We start from the raw sequence: 16,386 nt of genomic DNA, 5'->3' as shown, positions 1-16,386 counted from the left end.
GAATTTGACACAATTGGTTGAGTCACCCACACACAAGTCTGGCCATATTCTGGACCAAATTTGGTCTGCTAACTTGGACATTTCTTTAATTTCGGTTCTCCCTTGCCTGTGGTCTGACCACTTTTTGGTTTCCTTTGCTCTATCATTAAAACCTACAACAAGCATCCCTCTACCCACGCATGCTAAAGTGAGGAACTGGGGGCGTGTTAATATTACTTCCCTGTGTGCCTCGCTCCATTCTTCTAGTTTGCTTAGAGGAGTCAGCTCAGAATCCTCTCTCCACGATCAGGCCTTGGCCATTAACACCTGGCTTACTTCATCCTGTGACAAATTGGTCCCTTGGAGATCAATCCGATGTAAGCATTCACACGATGCACAAAGATGGTTTTCTACCTCCCTACAAGTGAAGAAACTTCAGCTCAGACGGGCAGAGCGTAAGTGGCATCGAGGCTATGACCCATTCGATAAAACTATCTATTCCGCCACCCTTAGGGAATATAAAAATTAAATCATTGCAGCTAAAACACAATATTTTTCTGGATTGATTCTATCCTCCCCCCAACAAATCTAAGGAGATTTTTTCTATTCTTAATAGTTTATCTAAACTTGACCGAGTAACTGTTAAACCTCTCCCGTCTCAGGACTTATGTGATTCACTGCATGATTTTTTCTTCACAAAAATTTCTACAATTAAAATTCACATATCTTCTCCTCCCCCTTTTTTTGATCATCCTCACTCTTTCACGCATTTCCCTCCTATCTCGACGGAGAACTTTCTCAGTTTGGTGAGCGCCACGAAATCTGGCTCCCCAACTGACAGCTGCCCGTCACATATTCTTCGGGAGATTTTCTCAGCTTGCTCTGATCCACCTCTTGCCCTCCTCAATGAATCTCTGGCCTTGGGTGTCGTCCCTAACCTCTTCAAGTCGGCTAAGATCGTTCCAGTATTGAAGAAGGTGGGGGCTGACCCTTCATGTCTCTCTAACTTCCGCCCCATTTCCCTGCTTCCATTTCTGGACAAGGTCTTGGAGAGACATGTTACCCATTGTCTGAGCCCTTTCATTGAGTGCTCTAATTATCTGGATCCCTATCAGGCTGGTTTTCGCCCTAATACTGATACTGTTGGATCTATCTGCCGCTTTTGACACGTTCGACCATTCTCTCTTGGGCGACCGTGTCAGAGGTGCTGGCATTTCGAATGTGGCCTTGAGTTGGGTCTCTTCTTTTTTGTAGAACCGCCAACAGGCGGTCCAGTTCTCCCCCTTTTCCTCAAGTCCACGGGCGGTAACCTGTGGTGTCTCCCAGGGCTCTGCCCTATCCCCCCTCCTATTTAATCATTATATCTTTCCTTTACTTTTTGCCTTACGTCACCTGAAGGTCACAGTGTATAACTATGCAGATGACCTTCAACTTATATTTACCCTTTCTTCCTCTTCTGATTCTATTTTCTTTTTTCAGAATACCATGACCTTCATCCAGGATTGGATGAACATGAATCACCTGAAATTGAATCCTGAAAAGATGGAGTTAGTCCTGATCGGAGGCTCCCCCAATCCTTGGTGTTCTACCTTCTGGCCCCCCTCTCTTGGACCAGCCCCTTCTGTGGCTAAATCTGTGAAAAGTTTGGGCATTAAAATCAGCAACGATCTCTCGATGCACACCCAAATTAGCATGATTGTCTCCTCCTGCTTCTTATGTCTTCGTACCATGCGGAGGGTCGCCTGGTTTTTTACCATCGATGCTTTTAAATCTATTCTCTCGCCCTTGTTATTTCTAGGGTTGACTATGCCAATTCCCTATATATTGGCATTCCTGCTTATGAATTATGCCGATTTACAGCTCATTCAAAATCAGGCTGCTAGGCTGATTTATAGTAGGTCCAGATTCCATCATGCCCTCCCGCTTCTATGGCAACTGCACTGGTTGCCGGTTGCTCATAGATGCCAATTCAAACTTGGGTGTCTCATTTTTAAATGCTTGGCGGGCTTGGCTCCCCAATATGTGGCATCCAGGCTCTTAACCTATTTTCCCCCAGGAATCTACGATCTTCTTCTAAAAACTTTCTGGTTGTCCCACGCTTTGTAAAAAAATAAAACATGGGGGATCAAGCTTTTCTTTCCTGGCCCCTAAGTTCTGGAATGCCCTCCCAGTCACACTTCGATTCTCGCAATCGTATTCTGAGTTCCGCAAAGGCTTGAAGACTCGGCTATTTGCTAGAGCGTTTGAGGTCTAACTGCTATCTGCTCTGTGCCAAACCCGTTTAGCGCCATGAAACCTTTTTGGAAAACGCGCGCTTTATAAATTTCCCCAACTTCAACTATAACTATATCGGCAGGATTGAAATTGAAGGGAGTGGAGATTGGTTGTGGAGGTTCCACATTCTTGGACTTCTTGGTTCTCTTTTTGGGAGGAGACTCATCTGGAGTGTCCGTAGATGTGGTATCCGTATCTGTCTGTATCTGGGGCCTTGGATTTACCAGTGCTAGGTGCAGGCAATGAGAGCATAGCGGAAGAATGAGGCCAAGGATTAGATTGGGATTTCGAAGCTGGGGCATCCTTGTGAGTTCCTGCAGGAGCAGTGAAACCACGACGCTTCGCAAACTTCTCTAATTGCTACGTGATTGGCTTCAGTGCAGTAGCAAGTGCTTGCTGCACAGTCCCTGGGACTGTCTTTTCAAGGGCCTTGTTGACCGACTCCTGGACGGAGGCGTCCAGGGCCCAACAACGCGTCCTCTATGGGAGAGATTTCCACTTCCTCTTCATATAAGGTATCATCCTCTTCATAGAGCCCCCAATCCTCCATCTTGGGGCCAAATTTGTAAATGTTCTTGCTCATGGAGTGAGTTCTTCCAGAGTAGTAAGGGGGGGAGGCAACCCTCAGCACAACAATCTAGAAAACAGGTACCTAGCTCCTCAGCAGTAGATGTATCACAGTTTTTACAGCCCTCAGGGTGTAGTGGAGCCAAAGAGCAGTAATTTTCTTGGGGGTGTGCACCCTCCAGGCCCAGAGCGTTATTCCTGCCAGCCAGGCGTAAAGATGCTGCTCAGTGGGGTCACACAGGGGAATAAGCTAATTGCATTAGAAAAATGGGCAGTAGTGACGTGTGTAGCCCAATCCTACTAGAAAATAGCCCAATTGGGCTACGCACGTCAAAACCTGAGCTAAAAGTGAAGGCTCCACACGTGATCGGCACATGAGGGGAGCCTCAGCGCGTTAAAACAAAGGAATCACTGCCGTCGACTGTGCGGTACAGCCCATAATCCCAGCGGGAGTCTAATTAAAGACCGGATAAAGCGGGAAATTCAAACCTGCTTTAGTGCAAGATCAGGCACCGGAGCATGAAAACGCAGTCCCCGATGGTAGCGGGGATGCGGAAGCGTGCCGGGAGAGAGCGGGAAGCCTGCACAGACAAATAGATTAATTTAAAACAGTTCACAGACAAAGGCAAATGTACAACCAAAATTTCAGGCAAAGCAAGCAACAGATAGTCGCGCTTAGTCAATCAAAGTGGAAGCTTGCCGAAATTCAATCACAATATGCAATTTACAAACTTAATCAATTAAACAATCGAGAATACTCTTAACTTTCTGCATGAGCAGCAAAGAAAGAGGAGGATACTAAGTTTTCATTGGCTGCTGTGAGTGGCAATAAATGAAAGAGAAAGCATAATACGAAACCTCTGGTCCTGTAATAGAATTGGGTTTTTGCAGGAATTGGAAGGCAGGATACTAGTTTTGAAATCTGTAGACTCCCAACTGAATCTGGAGAGTTGGCCTGTATGCATTACACGGAGGCTACCAACAAAAGAAGATGGAAAACGTGGGTTGCCACGTCCATCCTGGGCGTTCTGCACAAGGACTAGTGGTAAAGCATGCTTAGCAGCCTTTTCTGTTTCCAAAGAGTATGAGACTAATTGGCTTTATAGGGTGATTACTTTGAGATCAAATGAGATCAATTATTTTTCTGTAGGGGGAGACTGGCTGACCATCCCTATTTTCTTCCTATTTATGTGGGACGTTTCAATATTTGCATTTTGTTAATGTGTGTAATTTGTATGTCTTGTGTGAGATGTCTCGATTGACACTTTATTGCAATTGGTTTTACTCAAAGCAGAGAAACAGCTGCCAGTGTCGAACCGGCCTACAGGGCAATTAGGCAGTGCTCAATAGGCTGGTCTCATTTATCAGTGTGTGGGCCTTTTTTTTTTTTTTTTTTTTTTAGCAGCGTGTGGGCCTGATTTATGGCCAATTGGGCTGTTTAGGTCTCACGTGGGTGCAGCAGCAAAGCTGCCCCGCCCTCGGAGAGATCTTGTAAACAAAAAGGGAGCCTAAGCCCGCTCCTCCTTTCTATTGGGTAGCGTAGCGTTCATGGTAAACGCTGGCTTCCCATTAGAAAGGAGGGTTTTCTGTTGCCGCCCTGTCTGCTTTCGGAACGGCCCCTTCGGACATGGTAGCCTGCATTACGCCCGTCGTGACGAAGTTTCTTCTCTGAAGCTTCGTCACGCTGTCTTGTTAGGTCTCGCTAGTTTAAGTAGGAAGCATCTGCAAAGTGCTGCATTGCCATTCGCTACCGTTATTGCATTTCATATGCATTTTTAAAAACTTTTTAATTCTCCATTAGGAAGGTGTATTGTAACACTTGCATGGTCCGCATTTATTTAGGTGCCGGGTCTATTTACTATCCCAGTCCGACCCCGGGTGCCGCCGTCCTGGAGGGTTTGCCCGTGTGACTCAGCGCCACATCCAGCAGGTAACATGACTGGCAGTTCATAAATCAGCCTGAATATTGCATGCTGTTCAAGCCCGCACCCACCCCAAGCTAGAAGAGCAGGCTAGTGAAGTAAAAGTTCTGCAATGACATCCTTTATCTGTTGACATTGCCACGGTTGTACGGTCAGGGTAAAGAAATGATAGGCCCATGCACACGTGCTTGCAGAAGCATGGAACATTTGTGAGAATTCTAGGTTGCCATATCAAACCATCATCCACTTTGCATCTTCTTACAAAGAGGGATTTCTGGCTTGTGGGTCCCGCCATTCCATGTTCCCGGATACATTTTATTTAATGAATATACCTTGATGGTACAATGAGTAAAACTAAAAAAAAATGCAATAGGTCTCGCAGTTATGCGAGTTTAAGCTATTGACATTGTAAATAACAATGCCTTTGATTTTTGTTTTCTTTTTAAAAACTTAAATAAAAGTCATTGTTCTTTGCAATGCCAATAGCTTAAACATGCGTAGCTGCGAGACCTATTGCATTGCAAATGCTTGTTTTAGGTCAAGCCTAGACAGCGCATGCTGTGTCTCTTTCGAGACATGCTAAATCTGGTCTATGAGCTTCATGCATGCCCACCATTTTACATTTGTTCTTGTGTGTCAGAAATCCTTGCTTTTAAGTGGTGATTTGGTTACATTTGTCCTGCCTTTTGTTGTTTTACCCTTTCCCATGGACACTGGTTTTATTACATGTTGTGTTACTCTTCTGGGCATTTAATTTACTTTCGGTGCACTTTTCTTTTAGTTTGCATCAGCTCACGCTCAGCTGATGGCTTAAGTTTACAAACACACAACCTTTTTCTTTTTTTCCTGCTTCTCTTGTGCTCTTATCTCGACACATTTACGGAGCAGATAAAGACCAAGATCAAATGTCAGACACTTCAGAGGGCGCTTGTTCCGTGCACCAAACCCCTCCTGCTTGTTTAGCGCTGTTTATTGCTTGTTCGTGGCTGCTCTCACTCCCCCTCCTGTCACCCACGCTGTTTAATGCTTGTTTAAAAGCATATAGGGACGTCAACATTAAGCATGAGTATTTTTCTGCAGTTCCTATGGATATCTCATCCGACCCTACAACGGGGTGAATACATTATACCTCTCAGGAAGCTACATAAAAGAGCTACGGCGCTTAAAGTTCCAAGCTCCGCTGCTTGTATGCCTCTCCTATGAACCACCGAACTGTGAGGGTTACTCTTGGTTTAGATTGTATTGTATTGTATTTTAATTGTTTTTGTTTAATGCTTTCTACCCCTGACGAGGCGGCAAAGCGCTTTTTCGACGAGTAGCACGCTACTCCGGGACCCATAGAGGATTAGTGTTGAATTAGTATAGTGAAACATGCAAGTACATTTTAAGTGGTGGATATGTGAGTCGGTTATTTGGATTCGGAAGGGTAGTAGAAGGATAGAAGAGGAAAGAAGGTATGTATTTATGTAGCGCTTCTAACCCCTGATGGAGTGTTAAAGCACTTATTTTGTCCAGTATTTAAATGTCCAGTATTTGTAAAGCGCAAACAATTACCCGAAGGTGTCAAGGCGCTGGGGGCCCTCGGGAAGATTAAGTGAGCTATTGCCCAGAGTCACATGGTACTGGGCTGATCTGTCGCCGGCCCCGGGGATCGAACCGTGAGCCCCGGGTTCCAGAGTCAGTCGCTCTGGCCACACCTCTTCCACATTTTGGCGAGTAGCACGCTACTCCGGAAACCCATAAAGCAGGGGTGGGGAATTCCTATCTCCCGACGCCCGAGACATCTAGATTTCTTACGAGGGCAAGAGGTTTTAATTTGTATTTTGTCCAAAGGACAAGTAGACAGTTTTATGGTAATCCGATACACAGCTGTTCAACCCTGTAGGTCACAGCCAGTTAATAAGATGCTCTGAGCAGTTTATTGGCAGTGAAAGGGTAAATGCAAAAGCTGGGGCCTGCACTTTCACTTCCCCAGAACAGAACAACAAAATGATAAAGCAGAGCTCGAAGTTGGAAATAGCTCGTGCAGATTCCAGGCCCCATGTAAGAGGCTGCCTTATCTGCCTCTTGGCCCCTTGCTCTGACTTGAACTGTATGACCCCTGCCTTGTATTCTCTGCTCCATTCCTGGGCCTCATCTTTAACTCACTTTGTTTTCCCTTCTCCCTCCTTTGCACTTTGCCTTTCCTGTACACCTTATGTTACACCCGGCACCCGGTGCCTGAACCTGCTCACCCCACCCCACCCCCCTTAGCCGCCCTCTCCGACATCTCTGACCCGCTCCCCTTGGCCTCTCATATCTTACACATCGAGGGCTTACATTAAAGCTCATTAGTTTCCCCATGGGCTTTCATGCAGGCTTAAGGCCACCCCCAATTCTGTCCTTGCACTAGGCCTCTCATGTCACTTTGTGCCTGCACCAGGGGCATTGTGAACACACTGCTGTAGAAACTACAGCAGCTGTGAACTTTTTGATGGGCCTCTTCAGTCTGCTGGTCCGCAGACAAAGGCCCATAATGGACTTGAAAGGGTGAGTGAGTGAAAGGGTGGATGAATAGATGCATGGATGAATGAGTGAAAGGGTGGATATACAGATGCATGGATGAATACGTGCAAGAGTGGATGATAGATGCATAAATTAATGAGTGAAAGGGTGAATGGATAGATGCATGTATGAATAACTGAAAGGGTGGATGTATAAATGCATGGATGAATACGTGCAAAAGTGGATGATAGATGCATACATTAATGAGTGAAAGGGTGAATGGATAGATGCATGTATGAATAACTGAAAGGGTGGATGTATAAATGCATGGATGAATACGTGCAAAAGTGGATGATAGATGCATACATTAATGAGTGAATGGGTGAATGGATAGATGCATGGATGAATGAGTGAAAGGCTGGATGGATGGATGAATGAGTGGAGTGTAAGGGTTGATTTTTAAATCCATAAATGGATGAATGAGTGAAAGGGTGGATGGATAGGTGCATGGATGAATGAGTGGATGGATAGGTGCATGTATGAATACGTGAAAGGGTAGATGTATAGATGCATGGATGAATACGTGCAAGAGTGGATGATAGATGCATACATTAATGAGTGAAAGGGTGAATCGGTGGATGCATGGATGAATGAGTGAAAGGCTGGATGGATGGATGAATGAGTGGAGTGAAAGGGTGAATGGATAGATGGATGAATGAGTGGATGGATGTAAGGATGGATGTGTGAGAATGGGAAGAAAAGAGCAAGGGTGAATGAAGGGATGGGCGAGTGGATGGATAGGTTGAAAGTGGATTGAGTGAAAGGATGGACGACTTACTGAAAGGGTGGATTAATGGGTGAGAGAGTAGATAAATAGATAGCTGACTGGGTGATGGATGGATGGATGGGTGGGTGGCTGGGTGGACGGGTTGACGGATGGCTTGGTGGGTGGAGAGTTGAGTGTAAAGGTGGATGGAGGGATTAGTGAAAGGGTGGATGGATATATGAGCGAAACGAAAGATGGATGGGTGGATGGATGAGCGAAAGCATAAATGGATGAAGTGAAAGGGTAGGTGGATAGATGAGTGAAAAGGAGGATGGATGGGGTGGATGGATGGAGGGATAAGTGAAAGGATGGATGAATATGAGTGAAAAGGAGGATGTGTGGGGTGAAAGGATGGATGGATGAGCAAAAGGATGGATGAGTGAAAGGAAGGCGGGATGGATCAGTTGGATCGATAGGTTTGGAGATGGCAGGATAGGCTTTAGCAGCTACAGTAGAGGTGGTGGAGCTCTTGATGGGCCTCTTCTGTCTGCAGCTCGGCAGACAAAGACTTGTAATTAATTTGAAAGGATGAATGGATGTGTGGGTGAAAGGATGAGTGAGTAGAAGTGTGGCTGGCTAGATGGGTGGATGGATAAATGAGTGACCGGGATGGTGGATGGACAAAGGATGTTATAATAAAGGAAAGGGTGGATGGGTTACAGGGTGTAAGGATTAGAGAGCGAAAGGATGGATGAATGTAAATGATAAATGGATGGATTGATGGATGGGTCGAAGGGTGGGTGGAAGGATGAGTGAAAGGGAGGGTGGATATATGAAGTGAATGGAAGGGTATATAGATGTAGTGAAAGGGAGGGTGTATGGATGAGCGAAAGGATGGATGGATGGTTGAAATGGATAGGTTTGGAGATGAATGGGTAGGTTTGGATATGGATGAATGGATCGAGAGACAGATGAACAGATGGATGAACAGATTAGTGAAAGGTAATGGATTAAAGAATGAATGGGTGCCAATGTAAAGGTGAAATGCTAGATATCAGTGGGTGAAAGGATGAATGGATAGATGCTTAGATGGAAGAGACAAGAGAGCTATTGTGGAGAGGATTGCAATTACTTTTTTCGCTTGCTTGGTGTCATAAGAACTTTGAATCAACGTGGGGGGTATTTAAATGTTCTGGTTACTCACTTGGCCTACATTGTGCTCCTTTCTCTACCTTGGGATTATCAGGTAGGCGTGGTGCTGTTTGCCAGCGAGTTCTTACTAGACAGCTAGTATTTGGTGTCATAAAAGCCACATTGCCATAGAAATTCCCAGCACTGAACAAAACTACTTTGTAAAAGAGCAGAATGCTGTCACACACAATGAAGCCAGCTCACAGATAGGAAGAGATAGCATTTCAATAAAAACAAAAAGGTCTTGGTTAACTCAAATTTCATTAGGGGCTCAAATGTTAAAGTCACGAAAGTGCACCCATGATATATGTCCTTGTATTAAAGGAGATTTACGTTTTTCATGAATTCACATGAATTTCTTTAAGTAGGCCAGAAAACCGTAGTCCTAAAAAATATTTGTGAATTGCATCTTAGCATGAGCAAATATGAATATGCCCCAGCGGAAATCTGTTGAGTGTTTACAAGTTCACTTTTTCTCCAACCACATTTTTCCCAGCCCTGGAAGAAACTTTACTCCTGCTGTTGTCAGGGGTAAATTTCCGACCTTTCTCAGTATGGGAAAAGATTAGAGAAGAGCTGGTGAAAACCTCCAAAATTCAAATCCTTCTATAGTATTAGCCTGACATGACCAGAGAAGCTATTATCAGGGCTCTTCTACAAAGAGATTGCAGCCATTATTTGACAGTGCACTACATGGTACCAAAGGGACAAGTGGATTTTGTTACAGGACAAGTAGATTTATGAAGCTTCTTGTCCCATGGACAAGTACATATTTCGATAAATTCCACACCCCTGATAAAGGATTAGTGGTGAATTAGTAGGGCGAAATATGAAAGTTATTTGAGTGGTGGATATTAGTCAGTTATTTGGAGTGAGCAGGATAGCAGAGGGATAGAGTAGAAAGAAAGGTTTGCATTCATATAGCGCCTGTAACCCCTGATGGGGTGTTGAAGCGCTTTTCTGGCGAGTAGCAGGCTACTCCGGAACCCATAAAGGATTAGTGTTGAAAATTAGTTTAGTGAAATATGAAGTAATTTGAGTGGTGGATATGTTAGTCAGTTATTTGGATTGAGAAGGGTTGGGGAGGAGTAAAAAAGGAAAAATGTTTGGATTTATATAGCGCTTGTAACCCGGATGAGGTGTTGAAACGCTTTGTTGGCGAGTAGCACGCTACTCTGGAACCTATAAATGATTAGTGGTGAATTAGTATAGTGGAATATAGAATTAGAGAAGTGAACATGCTAGTCTGTTATTTTGATTGAAAAAGATAGTGGAGGAATAGAAGAGTGAAGGATTTCTTTTTTGAGGTCATAGCAGTAGGAGGAGGCTTTTGAATGAGTAAAAAGGATTTTTGGAGGGGAAGAGTCAGAGGGAAGAGTTTAGAAAGGTTTGTTTTGGGGGATCGGTATAGTAAAAGAGGAGTCAAATGATCCAACGAGGGGAAGAGTAGGAGAGAGTCAAGAAAGGGTTATTTTGGGGAACATAGTAGTATGGGGTTTGGGCTAAATGAGAGAGTGGGTGTAGAGGGTATAATGATAGATGTATAGGGTGAGAGATAGGGTAGTGAATTTGAAAGAGTAGTAGAACGACGTTTGAGATGATTCAGAAAGTTGGGCTAGAAGATATATTGAGAGAAGTATAGGCTGAGAAATAGGGTGGTGCATTGGAAATGCCAATTTAGAAGAAAGTGATAAATATATAGATCCATAAATACATTGAAAGTATATAGACACATAAAAGAGCTAAGTATATGCATATTAAAGATATTGATAGAGGTAGCAGATGAGAAATAAGGCAGTGCATTGGATATGCTTTTTCAGGAGAAAAGTAACAGACACACAGATACAAATACATGGAGCTACATAGATGCACAATGGAAGCAAGTTCATGTAGACCAAAGATGATTTTTTTTTTATAACAACATAATTATTGTACATGTTTATGCAAAGCAATACACAAAGATATGCACATATCTATAGTGAAAATAAATGCTTATATACAGAGGGACAAATACATAGGGTGGGTATTAATGAATGGGAAAATGGGCAGCATTTCTGGCTCAGGTCCCTACCAGTCTTGAACAGGCTCAAACAGGCATTCACCCTTGTCCTCTCCACCCTTAGCCTCGACGCCTGGGATGAGATGCCCTACGCCTTGGCCGTTTATCGCCCTAGTAGTCAGGTGACCCCATCAGCCAGTGGGAACCCTAACACTATCCAATCACAGCACTAGCCCTAACATCTAGAACCAATAGGAGATGAGGACCTTAGAGCCAATCTTAGCCCTAGTCCAAGTATCAAATCAGTTAAAAAAAACCCTGATCTCTACATCCAATAGAGGCCCTAGCCCTACCAGTAGTCTCAACCCTAGTCCAAGCAACCAATGCACAGGAACCCCTAGTCCCTACTTTCAATAGAAAGCCAAACCCTACTTTTAGTCCCACACCTAGTCCAGCAACCAATCGCACCAGAAGCCCTAATCGCTACTTCCAATTAAAGGCCTAACCCATGTCCCACCCTAGTCCCAACAACCAATAACACAGGAAGCCCTAGTCTCTACTTCCAAATGAAACCCTAACCCCAGCCCTAGTCCCAACCCTACATTGATTGAATCACAGACCCGGAAACCAATCAGAACCCTCAAATACCCAACCAACGAGGACACTAACCCTAATCCAACCAATGAGGACACTAACCCTAATCCAATAAAAACATCAGATACAACCACCAATCAGTTTACACATGTACCAAACAATATCAGACGATATAAGGTCCGAGCTACCTCAGACAAGGTTAGCTGGCCAGGGAGTTGGAAGCGGCTCCTCTATTCGGAAATCTCCTTGGAGACAGACCGGCTCAATTCACACTTTGGACTTCTGCAGGTAAGGCCCCAGCAAACTTGTCCTCTAACAACACAATTTGTATAAACCTTTACTCCCTCTCCTGGCCAAAAAACAAAGTGCACAGTCCCTAAAAAACACAGTTTAAACAGCTTACAGCAGATTACTGCTGTCTCGGGGGGGCTGGTTACACTGACTTGTTAACACAATGTGGTCGCTGGGGGTGCACTGCTTAACATACAGGTCTTAGCACAGAGCAAGGAGACATTTGGAGGGAAACACTGATAGTCACGGGGAATGAGACGGAAAAGCTACAGATTTTGGACTGCAAATCCCACAATTCAACAGGTTAAATGGAAGCAGTCACAGGCAGGAAAAAACACAAGTTTAAACACAAAAACATGGGATAAATTATGCAATCACTTACAGGGTTAAAACTAGTTTTAAACTGTAACAGCCACAAGCAAAGACAGTTAAAGAAATTTAAAAAGAAAAAAAATAAGATGATGCAATCACAGGTAGGGAAAATTGTTTTTCAAAGTTTTTTTAGAAAGAGACAGCCCTAGTCTGCCTCCTTACCACTTCCTGGACTCTGCTCACTGCAATCTGGGGCACAGGTAGGCTGTAACTCACAAGATGGAGGAGAATGATTTGGGGTGAACCCAGCAAAGCCTTAAGGAGCCTGGGCAGGTATGAGAGGAGGGCCCAGAGTTGCTTGGAGCTGGGGAAAACCAATAGCAGTCCTAGGTCTGCTGGCCCGGGGGTGGGGCTGGGACTGGGGATCTGCTCTATTCACAGATCTCCTAGGAGACAGAAAAGCTCAATCCACACTTTGGTAAGGCCCCAACAAACCTGTCCTCTACCAACACTATTTGTATAAAATTTTACTCCCTCTCCTGGCCAAAAAACAAAGTGCACAGTCCCTATTAAACACAGTTTAAACCTCTTACAGCAGATAAATGCAGTCTCATGGGGGAAGGTGGGGCAGGTTTCACTGACTTGTTAACACAAAATGGTCGCTGGGGGTGCACTGCTTAACATACGGGTCTTAGGACAGAGCAATGGAGACATTTGGAGGGAAAAACTGATAGTCACGGGGAATGAGAGGGAAAAACTACAGACGGCGATGACACCGCTGTGGGTGGGCGACCTGCTGGGGGAGGTGGGCGGCCTGGAGGGGTTTGCGGGATGGAGATCCTTGGGTATCGATCATCTCGGCAACATATGGAGGGGTACAGCAATGCTATAGTTTGAAGACTTACAAACCGAATTTCAGCTTACGCCTGCCCAGGCCTTTCCCTATATGCAAATTACACACGCCCTACACAGACATTTAAAAAAAGGAGAGACTATCTCGGACTACCCTCCCCCCTAGGGGATGGTCTACTGGCAGATCCCATACTGGACAAGGCAATTGCGATAATATATAAAAAATGAATCTATAATACGCTGGATTTCCCTAACACTCCTGCGTGCAGCTTTAGGAGTCAGATGTGGGCACTCTTGAAGATGAAGAGTGGACCGAGGTGTTGCAGGGGCCTAGAGAAATAGTGATCAGGTCTGGATTTAGGCTGATACAGCTCAGAATTCTGCATCGCTCGTACTATCCTCGCACACTACTATACAAATAGGGCAAAGTACAGGCAGTAGACTGCATAAGAGGATGCCAAGCTGAGGGATCATTCTTTCATATACTTTGGGAATGCCCAGTGGTCACGCTCTATTGGCAGGGGGCGGTGGTGATAATGTCAAGGGTAACGGGATTAGAAATACCTATGGAAGCCAAGGGTCTCCTACTGATGATCATGGATGAAGAAGACTGGCCTAGGCACACGAGTGGCCAAGCGTAACATAGCATGTAAATGGGGGCCATACGTCTCCCCAAATGTGACTGAATGGGAGGCAGACCTTGACTGGTGCTACCAGGAGGAAAAGGTGATCTAAGATAGCAGGGAATGTAAGAAAAAAATTGATAAAATATGGTCCCCCCTGGCAGACATATAGAAACTTAAAAGGGATAGTGCTAGGGTGCGAGTCGGTGGGAATAGGCGAAATCTGTGTATAGAGGCAATCCCAAGTTTAAACGGTTTGTACTAACCATTGCTAAGGATGTGATAACCTGACAAAACTGGGGTGTACTTTAAATGTGTACTTTAAAGGTGGTGCTGGCTATAATGACACCATTGTATTGAAACAGTAAATTATGTGTGCTTGTAATGCATTGCAAGAGATATTGTGAGCCTGTTTAGTAAAAATATATAAAAAAAATACTCTGAACAGTTGAATGTGGTAAAAGATTGCGTAGAATATTTTTTCTGCTAATTATTACTTTATTTTTATCTTGCAGTTCTCCAAAACATCCTGAGTCGAGTGTCCAGAAACAAAGGGGGGTTCAGTACAAAATACAGCTGAATCCAACCCCATCCCTCATAAAACATTAACATGGGAAACGCTAGAGGAACATACTTGCTGAGTGTTTTAATGACATTCTGACCTGTTTTTGGATAAAATATGGCAACATATAGTAAATGTCAGTATTGGGGGAATTTGTAGCTTTTTGCATGACAACTGCGCTGTGTTTTTTTACCATGACATCCATGAAATGAACAAATGTTTTTTATTAAAAAAGTGTGCGTGTTGCTTGTGCATTGGGGTGTATCACTCGGAGACTTGGATCTTATTGAAGGACTTTGCAGTCATAATTGAAAAGCATCCGCATTTGCACTAGCACGTGGGTAACCTAAAGAATAAGTCAACCATGAATTTCCTACGTTTTTTCTGTCGCCACAAAACTACATTAGCTCTGGGTGCTGTAGCTGTATTTGTGACCGCTTTGCTATACCTTGCAAAGTGTGCATCAGAAGATCTGACTGGGCCAGGAAGTCCTAATCGTATTTCTGCTCACCATCGCGATGGCGGCGGCCATCACCCTCTTTCTCTGCAGTCCGCCTTCCTGGCTGTGGTCATTGCCAGTGGACCCAAATATGCTGAACGCCGTGGTGTTATCCGCAGCACCTGGCTTTCAACATCCTCTGCTCCTGGACCACCTGATGTGTGGAGACGTTTTGCTATTGGCACAGCAGGGCTGTCAGTAGAGGACCGCCGGCAGCTGGAAGAAGAACAACTGCAGCATGGGGATCTCCTGCTCCTTCCAGAACTCCGTGACTCCTACGAGAACCTAACCACCAAAGTCCTTCAAGTCTACACTTGGCTCGACAAGAACCTGAACTTCAAATATGTCTTCAAAGCGGATGATGATACATTTGCGCGACTTGATGTTATGCTGCAGGAACTGCGGGCTCAGGAGCCGCACCGTCTCTACTGGGGTTTCTTCTCAGGTCGAGGACGGGTGAAAGGTGGTGGAAAGTGGAAGGAGAGTGCTTGGGTGCTGTGTGACTATTACTTGCCATATGCCCTTGGGGGTGGCTATGTGCTTTCTTGGGACCTGGTCCGCTACCTGGCTCTGAATCATGACTACTTTGGCCTGTGGCAGAATGAGGATGTCTCTCTGGGTGCGTGGCTGGCGCCCCTGGATTTGAAGCGAGTGCACGATCCCCGCTTCGACACGGAGTACAAATCTCGCGGTTGCAGCAACCAGTACCTTGTGAGCCACAAGCAGAGCCTGGAAGACATGCTGGAAAAGCACCGCAGCCTGGTGCAAGATGGAAGACTATGCAAGGAGGAGGTGCGACACAGACTTTCCTATGTGTACGACTGGGAAGTGCCACCTTCGCAGTGCTGTCAGAGAAAGGATGGTATTCCTTGAATTCCCCGACAGCCACTTTCTGATCTTCCCCTCACTCAACTTTAACTAGGGTACTCTGAAAAATTCCAAGGTTGAATTCGCTTATATAACCTACTTTTGCATCCTCATTTCCACACTACCACGAGTTACTCGAAGAACATAAAATGGATATATAGCAGCAGCGAAAATGGTGCTGTTGTTGCTTCTCCCTTATTGTGGCATTAGTTGACTGCTGCTGTGTATGAATTATATTGGAATCTGTGATTCGGAGGTGCATAAACCTGGACAAAAGAGACAGTGCAGGCACTCTCACAGGGCGCGTTTGCAAAATATTTATTATTGCACCTTGAAGCTGTCCAACCAGCAACTTGCTTATACTGACTATACATCTAATTTCTGTATTTATATTTCGATGGCAGCTACAAGTCAGTATGCACTGTTTATTGTGATACCTGCAATCCAGGAAGAGAACTGTTTCATAATATTTTTTGGAGATGCCACCTCCAGCAGTAGGTTTTCTTTTTTCGTAAAAATGACCTTGCACGTATATATTTAATGGTATGTTTGCATCTTGATAAACTGGAACATATGTGTTATAAATTAGGGATCTGCTAACACT

The 16,386-nt window shown here is 44.6% G+C and overlaps 1 protein-coding gene across 1 annotated transcript; it reads left to right on the top strand.

Moving 5' to 3' along the window:
- The first annotated feature begins 14,650 nt into the window (after nt 1-14,650).
- On the top strand, nt 14,651-15,931 carry B3GALT6 (beta-1,3-galactosyltransferase 6). Its single transcript, XM_086921470.1, has one exon. It carries the CDS (start codon nt 14,781-14,783, stop codon nt 15,786-15,788), a length of 1,008 nt encoding a protein of 335 aa, XP_086777596.1. The 5' UTR covers nt 14,651-14,780; the 3' UTR covers nt 15,789-15,931.
- Nucleotides 15,932-16,386: the final 455 nt, after the last annotated feature.

Source organism: Lissotriton vulgaris, chromosome 5 (genome assembly GCF_964263255.1).
Source record: "Lissotriton vulgaris chromosome 5, aLisVul1.2, whole genome shotgun sequence".
NCBI classification, from domain to species: Eukaryota; Metazoa; Chordata; class Amphibia; order Caudata; family Salamandridae; genus Lissotriton; species Lissotriton vulgaris.
Note: the sequence above shows the minus strand (reverse complement) of the source record. Positions and strands in the feature narration are given on the sequence as shown.